General features: G+C 38.3%; 1 protein-coding gene across 1 annotated transcript in view; it reads right to left on the bottom strand.

Annotated features, from left to right (window-relative positions):
- Positions 1-20,159, bottom strand: part of CYYR1 (cysteine and tyrosine rich 1) — a 119,024-nt gene extending 98,865 nt beyond the window's left edge. Inside the window, exons 1-2 of the mRNA XM_070367414.1 lie at positions 19,692-20,159; positions 13,075-13,177 (exon numbers count right to left, since the gene is read on the bottom strand). Coding sequence (XP_070223515.1) covers positions 13,075-13,177; positions 19,692-20,082 — 494 coding nt within the window. The 5' untranslated portion in view covers positions 20,083-20,159. The remainder of the gene's footprint in view (positions 1-13,074; positions 13,178-19,691) is intronic.
- Positions 20,160-20,362: the final 203 nt, after the last annotated feature.

Below are 20,362 nucleotides of genomic sequence, written 5' to 3'. Positions count from 1 at the left end.
TCTGAGAAACAATGGCTACCTTCTTACAGCAAACATTTTCTGTGTGTGTACTCAGTCTTGACTGATTCTTTGAGATCCTGTGGACTGTAGCTTGCCAGGCTCTTCTGTCCAAGGGATTTTCCAGGCAAGAACGATGGAGTGGGTTGCCATTTCCTCCCCCAGGGGATCTTCCTGACCAAGAGATTGAACCTGGTTTTCCTGCATTGGCAGGCAGATTCTTTACTACTGTGTCACCTGGGAAGGCCAAACACAATTTGTTACTACATTAAAAACAAAAAAAAATCCAATTACTTAAACTAAAAAAAAAAAACGTTCTCTGAGCATGACATTCTCTGCATATCTCCACTTGTTCACTGACCTGGGAGCTCTCCAAAGCCTGTTCTTTTGCATTTTCATGGACGTTTCATTAGAAAGGCATGATTGATTAAATCACTCATCATTGATACTGAGCTCAGTCTCCATTTCCTCTTTCCTTCTCACAGGTTCAGGGTTTGGGAATGAAAGTTCCAACTCCCTAATCATAGGGTTGGTTTCCCTGACAACCAGCCCCCACCCTCAAGTGCTTTCCAAAAGTCACCTCGTTAACATGAAAATCAAGTTTATATTTATTTTAACATTATATTAGTTATTTAGCTTTCTATCATCATTAAAACAAAAACAAGACTCCTACGGACTTTGATTTGCTCACTATGTACCTTTCATAGGTGGTTTTTTTCTTTCATATCTAAGTGCTCAGAACATTTTGATTCATTTAATTCAAATGATGTTCTTGCCAATGACAAAGGGGTTTCAAGCTGTATTATATTTCTGTCCTTATTTGAACAGCCTAAAGTGTTTTATTCAGAATGCTCAGCTACTCGATGAGTACAGGACCTCAAATGCCATTTGGAAATGTGAAACCTCTATCTTTTAACTCAGTTTTGCTTTCATGCATAATATGGCTAACACCACAGATCAGATCAGATCAGTCGCTCAGTCAAGTCCGACTCTTTGCGAGCCCATGAATTGCAGCATGCCAGGCCTCCCTGTCCATCACCAACTCCCGGAGTCCACTCAGACTCACGTCCATCGAGTCAGTGATGCCATCCACCATCTCATCCTCTGTTGTCCCCTTCTCCTCCTGCCCCCAATCCCTCCCAGCATCTGAGTCTTTTCCAGTGAGTCAACTCTTTGCATGAGGTGGCCAAAGTACTGGAGTTTCAGCTTTAGCATCGTTCCTTCCAAAGAAATCCCAGGGCTGATCTCCTTTAGAATGGACTGGTTGGATCTCCTTGCAGTCCAAGGGACTCTCAAGAGTCTTCTCCAACACCACAGTTCAAAAGCATCAATTCTTCAGCACTCAGTCTTCTTCACAGTCCAACTCTCACATCCATACATGACCACAGGAAAAACCATAGCCTTGACTAGACGAACCTTTCTTGGCAAAGTAATGTCTCTGCTTTTGAATATGCTATCTAGGTTGGTCATAACTTTCCTTCCAAGGAGTAAGCGTCTTTTAATTTCATGGCTGCAGTCACCATCTGCAGTGATTTTGGAGCCCAGAAAAATAAAGTCTGACACTGTTTCCACTCTTTCCCCATCTATTTCCCATGAAGTGGTGGGACCGGATGCCATGATCTTCGTTTTCTGAATGTTGAGCTTTAAGCCAACTTTTTCACTCTCCACTTTCACCTTCATCAAGAGGCTTTTTAGTTCCTCTTCACTTTCTGCCATAAGGGTGGTGTCATCTGCATATCTGAGGTTATTGATATTTCTCTCGGCAATCTTGATTCCAGCTTGTGTTGCTTCCAATCCAGCATTTCTCATGATGTACTCTGCATATAAGTTAAATAAACAGGGTGACAATATACAGCCTTGACGTACTCCTTTTCTTATTTGGAACCAGTCTGTTGTTCCATGTCCAGTTCTAACTGTTGCTTCCTGACCTGCATACAGATTTCTCAAGAGGCAGATGAGGTGGTCTGGTATTCCCATTTCTTTCAGAATTTTCCACAGTTTATCGTGATCCACACAGTCAAAGGCTTTGACATAGCCAATAAAGCAGAAATAGATGTTTTTCTGGAACTCTCTTGCTTTTTCCATGATCCAGCAGATGTTGGCAATTTGACCTCTGGTTCCTCTGCCTTTTCTAAAACCACAGCTTTGATATTTATTAGCTGTCTTTGCAAAACTTGGGGCAATACATCTTTCACATTTCATTGAGAAGAAAAGAAACTGAATCCCAGCAGGATCTCCATTATTAGTTCTTCCTCCATCTTCTACCACCTGGCTCACTATGTCCAACCCATTGTCTAACCCAGTCATTTGGTTTATGTTCAATATCATACAGTTATCCTCTTACTCACATAGCAGTTTTCCTTTATTTTCAATACAGTCCTGCTTTTAGTCTGCCTCATCATTAACAGTAATTAGCTACTCACTTGCATCCTCTGATCCTTCAAATTCTACTAATTTTAAGTAACACTCAATAAACCACATCTTTATGTTGGATTCTATCTCCAGGAAATGTCAGTCTAATTTCACCAGCAGCAAAATTGAAACACTGCTTTTCATATTCATCACAGAATGTTTATTTTCCATGGAGAAAAGTGGCTGGATGAAATGTTTGAGAGTCAAGTATGATGAGAAATTGTTTACTTTGTAAATTGGCCCAGTTCTCATTTTGAAACATAGTGAGGTTTCTAACTGTCAAGTACTGAACTCCCTGATCAAAAATGTCACAAATGGAGGTAGGAATGGGAGAACAAGATGTTGGAGGAGTAGGTGGATGTGGAGTACATCTCTCTCCATGGAGACATCAGGAATTCACCTCAGGTACAGAAGTGCATGCAGAACACCAGCTGAGAGTGGACAGGAGTACCTGACCAGTGGAAAAGAATATATAGAACCATGCAAAAATCATCAACAGTAGTCCTTGCCCTGGGATTGCTCCACAATTCCTAAACTCCAGCTTCCAGCCATGTACCTTCCAGTGGACCAGCATTCCTATCCAGGAGATCAAGCCCTGAGCCTTTGGAGTGGGAGCACTGACTCCAAGACCCTAGACTACCAGAGAACTAACCCTAGAGGGTATCAAATAGTGAGAACTCACACAAGGGAAACCACCTGAATACAAGACCTGGCATCACCCAACCACCAGTAGCAGCCTGTGTAGGATGCCTCATCTAAACAACAAACAAAACAAAAATACAAGCCCAATCATCAGCAGACAGGATTACCACCTCACTTGGCTTTGCCCATTAGAGGAAAAACAAACAAACAAACAAAACTCAGCATAAATCTCACCCTATAAGAAGCTTACACAAACCACTGGACCAAGCTTATGAGGGCAGAAACCAAAAGGAAGAAAGAATTCAACCTTCTTCAAGGAAAGAATTCAACTTTCCTTGAAGCCTGGAAAAGGGAGCCCTCAAACACAGTAAGTCAAAAAAAAGAAAAAGAAAAAGCAGAGAAATATTACACAAATGAAGGAACAAACTAGAAACACAGAAGTCCAAATAAATGAAGAGGAAACAGGCAAACTATTTAAAACAGAATTCAGAATAATGATAGTAAAGATGATCAAAAGCCTTGAAAACAAAATGGAGAAAATGCAAGAATCAATTAACAATGGCTTAGAAGAATGAAAGAATAAACATACAGAGACAAACAACACAATTACTGAGATTAAAAATCTAGAAGGAATCAATAGCAGGATATCTGAAGCAGAAGAACAAATCAGTGGGCTGGAAGATAAAATAGTAGAAATAACTTCTGAAGAGCAGAATAAAGTAAAAAGAATTAAAAGAACTGAGGACAGTCTCAGAGACCTCTGGGACAATATCAAACACACGAATATTTGAATTATAGGGGTCCCAGAAGAAGAAGAGAAAAAAGAAAGGGTATGAGAAAATTTTTGAAGAGATTATAGTTGAAACTTTCCCCAACATGGAAAAGGAAATAGTCAATCAAGTCCAAAAGGCACAGAGAGTCCCATTCAGGATAAACCCAAGAAGAAACACACCAAGACACATACTAATCAAACTAACGAAGACTAAACACAGATACAAGGGAAATCCCATATGCTTAACAGCTGATCTTTCAGCAGAAACTCTGCAGGCCAGAAGGGAATGGCAGGATATATTTAAAATACTGAAAGGGAAAAATCTACAACCAAGATTACTGTACCCAGCAAGGATCTCATTCAAAATTGTTGGAGAAATAAAAAGCTTTTCAGACAAGCAAAAGTTAAGAGAATTCAGTACCACAAAACCAGCTTTACAACAAATGTTAAAGGGACTTATATAGTCAAGAAATACAAGAGAAGAAGGATCTACAAAATCAACCCCAAACAATTAAGAAAATGGCAAAGGGAACCTATATATATATATATCAATAATTACTTTAAATGTAAATGGATTAAATGCTCCAACCAAAAGACACAGATTGGCTGAATGGATACAAAAAGAAGACCCATATATATGTTGTCTACAAGAAACCCACTTCAGACCTAAAGACACATTTAGACTGAAATTGAGAGGATAGAAAAATATATTCCATACAAATAGGAAGCAAAAGAAAACTGTAGTAGCAATCCTAGTATCAAACAAAACAGATCTTAAAATAAAGAAGATTGCAAGACATAAAGAAGCACAGTACATAATGATCAATGGATTACCAAGAGGAAGACATAACAATTGTAAATATCTAGACACCCAACATAGGAGCACCTCAATACATGAGACAAATACTAACAGACATAAAAGGAGAAATTGACAGTAACACAGTAATAGTAGGAGACTTTAACATCCCACTCACACCAATGGACGGATCATCAAAACAGAAAATTAATAAGGAAACACAAGTCTTAAATGATACATTAGATGAGATGGATCTCATTGATATCTTCAGGACATTCCATCCAAATGAAGAATAATACACTTTCTTCTAGAGTGCACATGGAACATTCTCCAGGACAAACCACATCTTGGGTCACAAATCAAACCTCAGTAAATTTAAGAAAATTGCAATTGTTTCAAGCATCTTCTCCGATCACAATGTTATGAGACTAGATATCAATTACAAGAAAAAAAACTGTAAGAAACACAAACACATGGAGATTAAACAACACCTTTCCAAATAGCCAACAGTTTACTGAAGAAGTCAAAAGAAAAATCAAAAAAATTCTAGAAACAAATAACAATGAAAACACAATAACTCAGAGCCTATGGGATACAGCAAAAGGATAAGAGGGAAGTTTGTAGCAATACAATCATTTATCAAGAAACAAGAAAAACATCGAATAGACAACCTAACTTTACACCTAAAACAACAGCAAAAAGGAAAAAAAAAAACCCACAAAATTATTAGAAGGAAATAAATTATAAAGATCCGAGCAGAAATAAATGGAAAAGAAATGAAATAAACAATAGTAAAGATGAATAAAACTAAAAGCTTGTTCTTTGAGAAGGCAAACAAAATTGACAAACATTTAGCCAGACTCATCAAGGAAAAAAGACAGAAGAAACAAATCAACAAAATCAGAAATGAAAAAGGAGAGGTTATAATAGACAATGCATAAATACAAAGGATTATAGGAGACTATTATGAACAACTATATGGCAATAAAATAGATAATCTGAAAGAAATGGACAGATTCTTAGAAAAGTTCAATCTTCCAAGACTGAACCAGGAAGAACTAGAAATCATAAACAACCCAATTACAAGCACTGAAATTGAAGCTGTGATCAAAAATCTCCCCAAAAACAAAACCCAGGACCAGATGGCATCACAGGAGAATTCTATCGAACATTTAGAGAAGAGTTAATGCCTATCCTTCTAAAACTCTTTCAAAAAATTGCAGAGGAAGGAACACTTTCAAACTCATTCTATAAAGCCACCGTAACCCTGATACCAAAACCAGAGAAAGACAACACACAAAAAAGAAAACTATAGGCCAACATCACTGATGAACATGGATGCAAAAATCCTCAACAAAATTTTAGCAAACAGAATTCAGCAACACATCAAAAGGCTCATACACCATGATCAAGTTGGGTTTATTCCAGGGATGCAAGAATTCTTCAATATACACAAATCAATGTGATACACCATATTAACAAATTGAAAGATAAAAACCATATGATAATCTCAATAGATGCAGAAAAAGCCTTTGACAAAATTCAGCACCTATTTATGATTAAAATGGATATCAAAGGAATCTGCCTCGACATGGCCTACAGCAAACATTACTCTCAAGGGTGAAAAACTGAAAGCATTCCCCCTAAGATCAGGAACAAGACAAGGATGTCCACTCTTACCACTATTATTCAACATAGTTCTGGAAGTCCTAGCTACTGCAATCAGAGAAAAAAAAGAAATAAAATAAATCCAGATTAGAAAAGAAGAAGTAAAGCTCTCACTGTTTGCAGATGACGTGATACTGTACATAGAAAACCCTAAAGATAGTATCAGAAAGTTACTAGAGCTAATCAGTGAATTTAGCAAAGTTGCAGCATACAAAATCAATGCACAGAAATCACTTGAATTTCTATGTATTAACAATGAAAAATCAGAAAGAGAAATTAAGGAATCAATCCCATTTACCATTGCAACAAAAAGAATTAAATATCTGGGAATAAACTTACCTAAGGAGGCAAAAGAACTGTACATAGAAAATTATAAGACACTAATGAAAGAAATCAAAGACGATATAAACAGATGGAGAGATGCTCCATGTTCCTGGGTAGGGAGAATCAATATTGTGAAAATGACTATACTACCAAATGCAATCTACAGATTCAATGCGATCCCTATCAAATTACCAATGGCATTTTTCACAGAACCAGAACAAAAAACTCACAATTCATATGGGAAACACAAAAGACCCTGAATAGCCAAAGCAGTCTTGAGAAAGAAGAATGGAACTGGAAGAATCAACCTTCCTGACTTCAGACTATACTACAAAGCTACAGTCATCAACAGTATCGTACTGGCACAAAAACAGAAATAAAGACTAATGGAACAAGATAGAAATCCCAGAAATAAACCCATGCCCCTATAGGTACCTTATTTTTGACAAAGGAGGAAAGAATATACAATGCGGCAAAGACAGCCTCTTCAATAAATGATGCTGGGAAAACTGGACAGCTACACTAAAAGGATGAAATTAGAACACTTCCTAACACCTTACACAAAGATAAACTCAAAATGAATTAAAGACCTAAATGTAAGACCGGAAACTATAAAACTCTTAGAGGAAAGCATAGGCAGAGTACTCAATGACATAAATCAAAGAAGATCCTCTATGACTTACCTCCTAAAGTAATGGAAATAAAAACAAAAGTAAACAAGTGGGACCTGATTAAACTTAAAGGCTTTTGCACAGCAAAGGACACTATAAGCAAGGTGAAAAGACAATCCTCAGAATGGGAGAAAATAATAGCAAATGAAACAACTGACAAAAGATTAATTTCCAAAATATACAAGCAGCTCATACAACTGAATACGAGAAAAACAAACAACACAATCAAAAAGTGGGAAAAAGACCTAAACAGACATTTCTCCAAAGAAGACATACAGATGGCTAACAAACGCATGAAAAGATGCTCAACATCACTCATTATCAGAGAAATGTAAATCAAATCTACAATGGGATATTACCTCACAGCGGTCAGAAAGGCCATCATCAAAAACTCTACAAACAATACATGCTGGAGAGGTTATGGAGAAAAAGGAATGCTTTTGCACTGTTTGTGGGAATGTAAATTGACACAGCCACTATGGAAGATGGTTATCAGTTCACTTCAGTTCAGTCGCTCAGTCATGTCCAACTCTTTGCGACCCCATGAATCGCAGCATACCAGGCCTCCCTGTCCATCACCAACTCCCGGAGATCATGCAAACTCACGTCCATCGAGTCGGTGATGCCATCCAGCCATCTCATCCTCTGTCGTCCCCTTTTCCTCCTGCCCCCAATCCCTCCCAGCATCAGAGTCTTTTCCAATGAGTCAACTCTTCACTTGAGGTGGCCAAAGTATTGGAGTTTCAGCTTTAGCATGATTCCTTCCAAAGAACACCCAGGGCTGATCTCCTTCAGAATAGACTGGTTGGATCTCTTTGCAGTCCAAGGGACACTCAAGAGTCTTCTCCAACACCACAGTTCAAAAGCATCAATTCTTCGGCACTCAGCTTTCTTTACAGTCCAACTCTCACATCCATACATGACCACTGGAAAAACCATAGCCTTGACTAGACGGACCTTTGTTGGCAAAGTAATGTCTCTGCTTTTGAATATACTATCTAGGTTGGTCATAACTTTTCTTCCAAGGAGTAAGCATCTTTTAATTTCATGGCTGCAATGGCGATTCCTTCAAAAACTAGGAATAAAACCACCATATGACCCAGCAATCTGACTCCTATGCATATCCTGTGAGGAAACCAAAATTGAAAGAGACACATGTATCCCATTGTTCATTGCAGTACTATTTACAATAGCTGGAACATGGAAGCAACCTAGATGTCCATCAACAGATGAAAGGATAAAGAAGTTGTGGTACATATACACAATGGAATATTACTCAGCCATAAAAAAGAACACATTTGAGTCAGTTCTAATGAGGTGGATGAACCCAGAACTTATTATATAGAGTGAAGTAAATTAGAAAGAGAAAGATAAACATATTATAACCTGCATATACAGAATATAGAAAAATGGTACTGAAGAATTTATTTGCAGGGCAACAGTGGAGAGACAGACATAGAGAACAGACTTATGGATGGGGAAGGGGAGGAGAGGGTGAGATGCGTGGAAAGAGTAACACAGAAACTTACATTACCATATGTAAAACAGGTAGCCAATGGGCATTTGCTGTATGGCTCAGGAAACTCAAACAGGGGCTCTGTATCAACCTAGAGGGATGGGGCTGGGGAGGGATTCCGGAGGGAGGTTCAAAAGGGAGGGGATATCTATATACCTATGGCTGATTCATGTTGAGGTTTGACATGAAACAACAAAATTCTGTAAAGCATCCTTCAATAAAAAGTAAATAAATTTTTAAAAAATGTAAAAAATGGACCAATAGTTCCCAAGTCATACTTTCTATCATAAATGGTACTAAAAAGTGTAATATCTCAAAGTGTTCATTCTAAGTTTGTTCTCTATGGAATAAATAATAATCTTCATTTGGTGGCTTCTCACCTTTGTCCCTCATGTTAGTGGTATCTAAGGGGCTTCCCTGGTGGCTCATACGGTAAAGAATTTGCCTGCGATGCTGGAAACCCAGTTCAATCCCTGGGTCATGAAGATCCCCTGGAGAAGGCAATGGCAACCCACTTTGGTATTCTTGCCTGGAAAACTCTGTGGACAGAGGAGCCCTGTGGGCTACAGTCCATGGGGTCACAAAGAGTCAGACACAACTGAGCAACTAACGCTTTCACTTAGTGGGATCTAAGAATGTGTCCTTTCTACATGAAACCAGATATCTTATTTCCAGAAAAACACCGAATTATTTTATTTTAGTTTTGTTAAACATGACCAATAAGATTATGTAATCTACCAATAAAAGTCTATAAAAGTAAGTATCTACCTTTTGTCTTACCTAAAGTTTAACCTTCCTTTTCTAGCAACCCTGATCAACATGGGTTTTCCCAAACTGACCATTTCCTTTATTAAATCTCTGCATTTATAGCGGAGACTCTGTCTGGAATACACTTCCTTTTCTTCACTGTTAACTTATGTAAAAATCTACTTTCTTTAAAACTGTTCAAATTTCATATTTATGAGGCTTTTTCTAAACATCTCTTTCTAGACATACACACACATACACACACTTAATTGCTTTCTCTCTTCTCGGCCCTTCAATAACACTTCATAAGTTAATTCACTGAATTAGAATTATTTGTGTACATCTTTTTCTCTTATTAGATTGAGAGATCATAAAGGTCAGGGAACATCATTTATTCATCTTTGGATCCTATGCTGCTATGGTAACAGACATGCAATATATATCTGTAAATAATTGATTGCACAGTATATGTTGACTTTTGCAAAAATTATCCTTAAATTCTAAAAACTAATATTGTTACTTTTCTATATGGAAGTGAATATCCGTGACCATACTGAGCAAAAGCAGGCATGATGTTTTAAATAGATTTATGTCAAATAGACTTATTGTAGTGATCATTTTGCAGTATATACAAATATTAAATCATTATGTTGTATGTCTGAAATCAATATAATGTTACATATCAATTATATTTTGATTGTTAAAAGTATTTTTAAAGTTTAATTTTTAAATTGTTCTCACAAGATATGAATTTAAAATTTTCTAACTGAAAAAGGGGGTAGATCTGAATTTATTTGTCAAAATTAACTCATATTTAGAATATAAAATATGTAAAAGGGAGAGATCTAAGTCAAATAATACTTTCAAACTAAAAGGTAAATTGAATGCTAGCTTTTGGGATGTATTTGAAAACAATTCTTAATGGTTAATTTTAAAAAGTTTAGAAAGGGTAGCTGAAATAAGCAGAATTAAGGGCTAAATATTTCTACTCTGATTATTTTGGACAGAGGACTCAGCAAGAAGAATCAAGTGTGCCTTACCTTACCAATTTATACATAGTCTTCAATGGCCCAAATTGTAGTTTATATTCTCTTTAGCTCATTTTAAGCTAAGCCAAGACATTTTCTATTTTAAAAATAAATAAGACTAGAAACCAAATTAAAACCAATTTATAAAATTATTCATTTAGGATATATAACATTCCAGTATGTTTACTGCTTTCTTCCCTATTACCTTACTGATGACCACGAAGATTAAATTTTTTGTTAGGATGAAAAAACTGATTTTACTAAGAGTGTGCCTAGATGCTTGCAAGAGAGGAAGCAGAGTTTATGAGTTCCAAAATAGTAATATTTGAAAACATGCGCATGAAAGAACTTCTCTAAGCATTCTCGGAATTATTTGCTCTTTTTCTATTCCCCCCACCTTAATTAAAAAAAAAAAAAGGAAAGCTTTGGGTGGAGTTAACTCTTTTCAAATCTTAAACAATAACTGGAAATCCTGAAAATGTATTCTTTATCCAGTGGGGAAAACACTTTAAAGCTCTTTTTTTCTCTAAGAATTGTTTAGCAAGGGAATTACTTGGTGGCTTCTATTTTGAAGAGAAAATTCAGTTTAACTGCCTGAAATATTATGCCATCTGTGTTTATTTCCGCTATCCACAGAACACAATTCTGTTTTTCAAACATAACAAGTACATGGCCCTAAAAACCTAGATAAATATATAACTCAATGAATTCTTTACCAAGTGATGAAATTAGTTCAAAGGACAGGTACCATTAAAAAAAAAGAGAGAGAGAGAACAATCTGATGGTAGGTATAAAGCATGTAAAGCCCAATGGTAAATTTAAAAATATTTAAGTACTTTGATTAATAAGTATTCATGTCTTCTATATGTATTGATCAGGGTGGAGGTATCTACGAGGTGAGAAACGGGAGTACAGTGCATGCTATGATGCAGTTAGTGGGCAGAGACCTGGAACAGGTGCCAGAGGACCAAAGAGTCACAGAGGCAATCTGACCCCAGGCTGCTCCAACCTATACCACCTATGAGGCCCACTCACACATCTGCCTGGAACAAGCAGCCTCTGGACTGTGAAGACCACCCAAAAATAAAATTTGAATTTAGTAATCAAGAACTTTAATTTACTTAAAAAGCATGAAATGATATACAAATGCAAAACATCATTATTTGTCTTTTTACTTAAGGTATTCTGAACTGATTCTTACCTTTCTCTAAATGTAAGGGGACTTAACGTTTTTCTACCAAGTCTTCAATGAGGAAAAATTCAAACATTTTATTTAGAATTTATACGTATCTCAAAGAATGTTTAGATTCTATTCATCAGTATTTATGACAACCTGACATTTCTTCCATCGCCATGACAATCTTCAAAAATATCCTGAACTCTGATTCATTCTTTCTGGCCTTATTCAGCGAGACATAACCTCTAAGATCAACCCCACTTTGCGTCTAGAAAGTGTATGCTACGCCAGGTTTTCTGTTCTCAGGAAACAGAGGATGATTTACAGACCTTCTCACTGGACAGCTGCCTAAAATGGACAGGCATGTATCACTCGGTGAGGAATCTTTCCTGGCTCTACTTAAGCCTTCATAGAACACAGACTAAGTTTTCAAATCTGATTTCAAAACTGTTCAACAGAACAGTTTTCAAATCATCCTGATTGTCACTTGAAAAATACAAAGTAAGGGGGACAGAAGCAGACTCTTGAAAGCCTTGAGTGATGGTCACCCATGGGTGAAATTCATATGTTCTTAATTCTCTGACTTCTATTTCTCAACTTGAAGGTGTGTGTAGAAGGACAGAGTTGCAGAGTTCTCAGACATACAACCCTGCAGGCAGCTTCTGCTTGTCCATTTCCCTTGCCCAGAAGCATTTCTAAAACAAATTAATTAGTTATAGACAAATGCTTAACATATTCTCTGTGTTATGTTTCACTGATTTTGTAGTTGGTTATCGGGTTACATTGTTGCCACCTAGCTTTTCTTAGGCTCTAATCTTGTTGCCTGAAGTTGCTTAGGTAAAAACTGGCCTTTCATGTCTCAATTGTTTTTTATTTATAAAGTTTCTTTCCCCTGGTATCTACTGGATGAGTCTGACAAATACATGGGTGGCAAAATAAACTGGCTATCATTAAATGACAAACTTTAATCTTTTAACAAAGCAGACAAAAATATATCATTTACAATGTTAAAAAATGGATTGATATTATGAATATGATCTACTTAGGACATTATTATTACTATTATCATAGATACAAACTAAGCAATAAAAGAATATCTTTTAAACTTCTAATAAAAGCAATTTATGTTGTATATTAATTTACACATTTAGTGAAAAAAATATGACACATTAGACTGTCATGAGTGTTTAGAATCTCCAGTAAGGATTTTATATCAACAGCCAATCTTAAAAATCTTCTATTCAAAAGATAACTTAGCACTTTTTCAAAACATAACTGGGCAAAGGAAAGAGTACCAATATTGCCAAATGTGATTAATACTCACGAAAGAATATTCCCAATATAGGCATAGTAGGAGCAACAGTAAGGTGTGGTTCCATCACAGCAGTAAGATTTGCAGTCTTTGCCACACTGAGCAAGGCAATCCTCTACAAAATAAAAACCACATCCACATAGTTACTATTCTAAAATCGCAGCTTTACAAAAAAATTATTTTACATCTTAATTGATCAATGACCACTCTTTAGTGCTTTTAGATTTTCAAAGTGCTCAGAATTCTAAAACATTTGTAAACATTTAAACTAGTCTTGCTTCCTTGTTCTGTAGTTGCTAAGTCATGTCTGAGTCTTTTGTGACCCCATGGACTATAGCCTGCCAGGCTCCTCTGTCCGTGGGATTCCCCAGGCAAGAATACTGGAGGAGGTTGCCATTTCCTTCTCCAGAGGATCTTCCTGACTCAGGGATGGAACCTAAGTCTCCTGTACTGGTGGGTAGATTTTTTTACCACGGAGTCACCTGGGAAGCTCTCTTCCTCTTTATCAAACATAAATCTAGAAAAGGCAAAGACCATTCTTGGAACCTCCTGCATCAAGCACCATAACGGGTAGTCAGAGTGGGTTGAAAGAGACAAAGAAGGGAGGAATGAGTGATCCAAACAATCAGACATTCAATTTGTCAACAGAGTTCTTATGATAAATTTTAAATGATAAAGTCTTTTGACTTCAGAGTGTTAATCCTAAATATATTTGACGGAAAGTGTTGACATGAATAATAACAACTGGAAATCATTTTAAAATAATGAATGTTTTTCATGACTGCATTATAGGCTTTTCTCTACCATTTTTGTCTTCATAACTACAGCGTGCATACATAAGGTAACACATACGAGTCTGCGCATCCTGTCAATCCATTTGGAGTCAGCTGTGGGAAAAAGTTCCTATAGATAATTAATGGGTGAATAATTAAGAGTTTATTTAATGTCAGATTTAAGAATCAATAAGATATGAAACAGCACTATGTGAAGGGAGAAAGTATTTTCTGATTAAAAAAGACATACCAGAGCTGACAAAACCAAATTATTCTTTTTTTTTTTTTTTTCTGTGTATTCCAGGCTCAAAATCACTGCCTTGTTTTTTTTTTTTTTTTTTTTTTTATTAATTTTATTTTATTTTTAAACTTTACATAATTGTATTAGTTTTGCCAAATATCAAAATGAATCCACCACAGGTATACATGTGTTCCCCATCCTGAACCCTCCTCCCTCCTCCCTCCCCATACCATCCCTCTGGGTCGTCCCAGTGCACTAGCCCCAAGCATCCAGTATCGTGCATTGAACCTGGACTGGCATCTCGTTTCATACATGATATTTTACATGTTTCAATGCCATTCTCCCAAATCTTCCCACCCTCTCCCTCTCCCACAAAGTCCATAAGACTGTTCTATACGTCAGTGTCTCTTTTGCTGTCTCGTATACAGGGTTGTCGTTACCATCTTTCTAAATTCCATATATATGCGTTAGTATACTGTATTGGTGTTTTTCCTTCTGGCTTACTTCACTCTGTATAATAGGCTCCAGTTTCATCCACTTCACTTTTTTCCATGTTTTTGGCAAGGAAAAATATACCAAATGTTGAATAAAAGTTACCCTACCTGTCAAAAAAATTCTTTATTTCATCTAAATGATTTATGTTTAACAAGTGAAGGCTATCTTTTAGTTATGTGTGTGCTAAGTCACTTCAGTCATGTCCAACTCTTTGCAACTCCATGGACTGTAGCCCACCAGGCTTTTCTGCCCATGGGATTCTCCAGCCAAGAATACTGGAGTGGGTTGCCATTTCCTTCTCCAGGGGATTTCCCGACCAAGGGATCAAAACTGAGTCTCTTATGTCTCCTGCATTGGCAAGTGGGTTTTTGACCACTAGCACCACCTGGGAAGCCCCATCTTTTAGTTACAATCAGTTATAATCAGTGGTATAAATTATAATGGATATGTGAGTTTCAGGTACATGTAAGAAAACATGTGTACATATAGTCTGATAATTTGAGTTACACATTGAAGAATCACAAAATAGGTCATTTCCAACTCAATCTCTGAAGGCAATAATTCTTATCAAAATTATACAAGACTTTTGTTTTCCTGTCAAAGTCATAATATAAAAGTGTAAATGTTATATTTATGCCTGCAAGTCCATGTAATTGATTTGTCTAGAGAGGAAAATATAGATTTGGCTTTTAAATCACCTCCCTGACAAAATAATTCTTTACAAATTGATGTGATCACAAAACTAGCAAAGTTCATTCACCTCTATCAATAATGCATGACCTTTGTGGAACAAGTGAAAAGTTCATGTTTTCTTTCCCTCAATTTTATTTCTACTTCATAAATGAAAAAATGTTAATGTTTTCTTCAAGGATGTGGTAAGAAGGCATGAAAAGGGAAAATAATTACTTTTGTAAGATTCAGTAACTCTACTTAAATCCACTTTAAAATTCTGAAGACAGAAACGTGATTTAATGATTTATTGACATTAATGCTTTTTGCATTAATATTCTGTGTATGCTTTTTGCAATTTATTTTACCATTTTCCCAGGGAATTTCCATAGCTCTCATTTTTAGTACTGTTTAATTCAAATATTTAGACTGCTCAGTTATCTCAAGCACTTAGCTGGGATGTTCTGCTTTGTGCACTTAAAAGCCATTCAGATAGTGGGAGAGCTGACACCCCGCCTTACTCTGGTGGAGCACGACAAGTAATGTTTCAGTAGCTTCACGGGATCCTTTTTGAACAACACCCAAGACAGTGACATCTTATTAAGCTCTCCAAGATTATCAAAGATTCAATTACTATTATTATAAGGTCACAGTGTTATCAAAATATTTTGAACCAACGTTTCAGGAAACCAAACCCCAAGTCTTGTCGCCAAGAAGCCGGATTATACCTGCAGCAAATATCTAGATCCTGTCACACACTGTTTATTATTTTTATGGCATTTTCCAGCACTTTTGTCTGCTTCCCAGAATTAAACAACTGAAAGTGTGTGTTAATCGCTCAGTTGTGTCTGACTCTTTGCGACCCCATGGACTGTAGCCCGCCAGGCTCCCCTGTCCATGGAATTCTCCAGGCAAGAATACTGGAGGGGGATGCCATTTCCTTCTCCAGGGGATCCTCCTGACCCAGGGGTCTAAAATAACTAAAAAGGGAAGTTTTACTAGCATGACAAATACACTCACTATCACAACATTTCCAAATGTGGATGTCAATCACACCTCAAACTTCTCTTGAGAGGTTAGTTGCTTTCTCCGGTTCATTTGAAAATACTCCTATAAATATCACAGTTTGGACAATACGGAGATAACTTCTCACTTGCGAAAGCATGGAACATCCCAATGGCCCTCAGAAGATAAATAATATTACTACTGATACTCAAGTTAATATTCCTGAAAATTAGCCAGCTCCAATTTTCTTCAGTGACTTTAAGGCAGGATTTGGAAGAAGCCTCCCCACTCCCTTCTCAAGGAATGTGTAGAACAGGAAAGCGTCTGGCTCCAAGCACTTGCTCAGAATTGGCTCTTGTAATCCACAGCTAAGGATCAGAAAGGAAGGAAAGGGAGGGGACAGAAATCACTGGCACAGGCCAGGAAGGTTAAAACCTTGGCCAAATCCTGTCTTTGTACCCTGCAGTGGGAGTTAGATAATAATATAAACACTCCGTTGGATTTCTTTCCAAAAGTGACTCCAAAGTCAAACACAATGCTTCAGGTATAGAAACCTTGCTTTTATTTCGCTAACAAATGGATCTTGTATGAATATATTTTCTTTGGGGAAAATAATTCAGGTTATGGACTGCTTCCCAGGTGGCTCAGCAGTAAAGAATCTGCGTGCCAGTGTCAGAGACTTAAGAGACATGGGTCTGATTCCTGGGTCGGGAAAATCCCCTGGAGAAGGAAATGGCAACCCATTCCAGTTTTCTTATCTGGAAAACTCTTTGGACAGTGGAGACTGGTGGGCTACAGTCCATGGAGTCGCAAAGAGGTGGACATAACTGAGTATGTGTGCGCATGTGCACACACACACACACACACACACACACACACACACAGTGCATCGACAAGTTTTTGTCCCGTTAAAGCTGGCAATCCATTTAACAGGGTGTCTGGATTAATTCCGGACTTCCCTGGTGGCTCAGACGGTAAAGTGTCTGCCTACAATACAGGAGACATTGGTTCAATCCCTGGGTCGGGAAGATCTCCTGGAGAAGGAAATAGCAACCCATTCCAGTATTCTTGCCTGGAAAATGCCATGGACAGAGGAGCCTGGTAGGTTACCGTCCATGGGGTCCCAGAGTCGGACACGTCTGAGCGACTTCACTTCACTTCTGGATTAATTCTATTTCTGTAGTGTTCCCTCATCTCATCCCCAGCCTCACTTCCAGCCTTATCTCTTAGTTCCAACCCAACTATATTGTCTGTTTTTACACTTCTCATGATTTCTGCCTTTGTTTACACATTATCCTACTTTATCTTCTTATGTCCAAGGCTTCCCTATACTTCAAAGGTTTAGGTCCTAAAAACCCTCCTCAATTCAAATTCTCTGAGCAAATATTTATTGCGCTCCTCTTATGGACCAGGCATTTTGTTAGTCTCTGAGAATATTATGCTAAATGAAACAGACATCATTTTTATGGAGCATATACTCCTAAGTCAGCAGTAAAGTCTCCTCCTTTGAATACCTAAAGTACACTGTTGTCTCTCTTCCATAATACAGCTTTTTATGACGTCGAGTAATGGGCACAGTTTATCTTCCAGACAAGACTCAAAGTATGACTTCTGTCCTAGGCATCACTCAGCATACCTCACTCAATAAACAGTAGTTGAGTAAATGCTGCAAGCATAAAGAAACCTCTGAAATAAAGAGCTCAGGAATTAATATCAGAAATGCATTAGCTAATCATGTATCAAAGGTGATAAGCTGACCTAGCACTGGTGAGTTATGACTTTGTAATGTACTGAGGAGGGATGCAGATGGAGAAGGAATGAATGGAGTAAAAACTTCTACACTGATCAAGCTCCCTGCTGGCCAGCTGCTTGGGTTCCCTGAATCCTGGGTGTTGGTGGGGGTGGTGTACAGGTAACATTGGGGGAACAGGAAGAAGGGAAGGAAAATCAGAAGCTTCAGCTCACCAAAGAGAATAAAATAGACAAAAGAACAAGAAAAAGTTATTCGATGATGTGGTTGAAGATGAGTGAAGGTATTAAAATTTCACTTGCTATATTCTATTTTCTCATTATTGTTTTCTTTTGGTAAACAGTGGAAGTGAATTGTCATCGCTCCGAATCACTTAGTGAAAAGATTTGAATATAAAATGGATATTAATGCAATTGATTCTGTTAGACTCTCAAATTCTGCAAACTTTATAGGACTTAAGTAAAAGAAGTAAGTGCTGGAAACACATTACGACGTGGACTCTCAATAAATAGAAAGTACTTTCCCTATTTTATGCATTTTGTATTCGAAGGTCAGCATTTTCCCTACAATAAAATATCTTTGAAACAACTCACAGACGGCCAGTAATTTACATTTTTAAAAATAGACTGTAAATTTATATAGGAGTTATCATTGTGACTCATTTCTCCCAAGGTTGAATGAGAAATTCAATTCTGTTGATGTTCAGGTAGGAATAGTGAAGACCATCTTCATTTCAGGTGCCATTATTTTTGCAAATATTAAAAGGTAAATCACAGTACTATATATAAATTTAGTATTGCAAGGTCATAGGTAAGCCTGTGGCTTTTATTACAGGAAGTCAGAGACATGAAAAATTTTACAAAAACTCTGCTTTTATCCTGTTTTTTAAAAATATGAAGCAGATGGAAAACTGCATGTGCAATTAACTTTATACTTGAATAACTAAGGAAAGACCATTTTGGGCTTCACATCAGTCACAAAACAAGAAAACCGCTTCGCTACATCTAATATTAGCTAGCAATTCTAGCCAAGAAAAATTAGGATGAGGGAAATGAGATACTCTTCATCTATAAACAAGGGCTTAACAAGCTCAACAAAAACAAATATGCCTCTTGAAAACTGTATATTTCAACTCAAAGCTTCCAGTTGCCTTGTTCACCACACGTGAGAATCATCTTCTAAAGAATGAAAACACCAGTCTATGGCTTTTTTTGGGTTGGTTTCTGAAAAGAAAAATCTGGAATATTCAGCATGTGAAGGTGGAATAAGGTAGCGGTAGCCTTTACTGAAAAGTCGCCAGTTTATCTGACAATCTTAGTGATATCTCTGAACTTCGGGTGCTTAAAGAAAAAAAAAAGCTTTCCTTCCACTGCTCAGTCTCCACTCTCACCCTATCCAGAAAATAAAAAGAAAATCCCTTAAATGTGGGGTTGGAGTTATAAATATCTGTTCCACGGAGAGAAAGGAAAAGAGAGAGAGAGAGAGAGCGAAAAGGACACGTGGAAGGAAAGGGACAAAACAGAACCGCGTGGAGGTCGAGCCCCGGGCGGGCGCGCGCGGGGTTCTCCCCTGCCGGCGGGGACCACCCGGCCTCTGACCTCCCACCGCGCCCCGCTCAACCCGCGCTGCCCGGACAGTGACCCCAGCGCCGCCCGGAGCCCTAGTCCCCCCGCTCCCGCAGCCCTAGGTCACCGACCTGCGCAGACAAAGAGTAGGACCAACTTCGGAAGCAAGACCCCTGGACACCCGGGCACCCTCCGCGCGTCCATCCAAACCGGTGGCCGGAGGTGGCGCGCCAGGACAGAAGGACAAGCAGAACCGGTCTGTAGAGAAAGCTGGGAGCCAAAGGCGACCCCAGCACCGGGAGAGGATGGGGGCGCCGGAGGGCGATCAGATGGAGCTGGTAGCGCTCTGGAAAGCGGGGTGGCGCGGTGACCAGGCCATCGCGCTGGGAGCTTTCGTGGGGAGCCCGGGCGGCCGCGCGGGGCTGCGTTGTGGCCGAGGTCTCTTTGTCTGTCCCCGGGGCGGTCTGGCGGCAGGCTGAGCAGCAGATCCAGCGTCCTCGGCCACCCGGGCTCACATTTCATCTCCGCGGGTGGCACCTACGCGAGGCTGGGGGCGGGGGTGGCCCCGACTCCTCCCCACGCTCCAGTTCTTCCTTCTATAAAGTGACTCTCAGAGCTTGGCCCTGTCCTAAAGGAACTTTTCCTAACCTTTTGTTCTGACTGTCCGCACTCCACAGTTTTTCCTTTGGAGTAATGGATGCTCCCAATACTTTGTAATTTATCTTTACGCAAATGGAGGGAGTTTCCAACTTTGAAGATGTTAGACGAAAGCCAACGAGGAAAAAACCTTAGGAGAACTGGA

This window comes from Bos mutus, chromosome 1 (genome assembly GCF_027580195.1).
Source record: "Bos mutus isolate GX-2022 chromosome 1, NWIPB_WYAK_1.1, whole genome shotgun sequence".
NCBI classification, from domain to species: domain Eukaryota; kingdom Metazoa; phylum Chordata; class Mammalia; order Artiodactyla; family Bovidae; genus Bos; species Bos mutus.
Note: the sequence above shows the minus strand (reverse complement) of the source record. Positions and strands in the feature narration are given on the sequence as shown.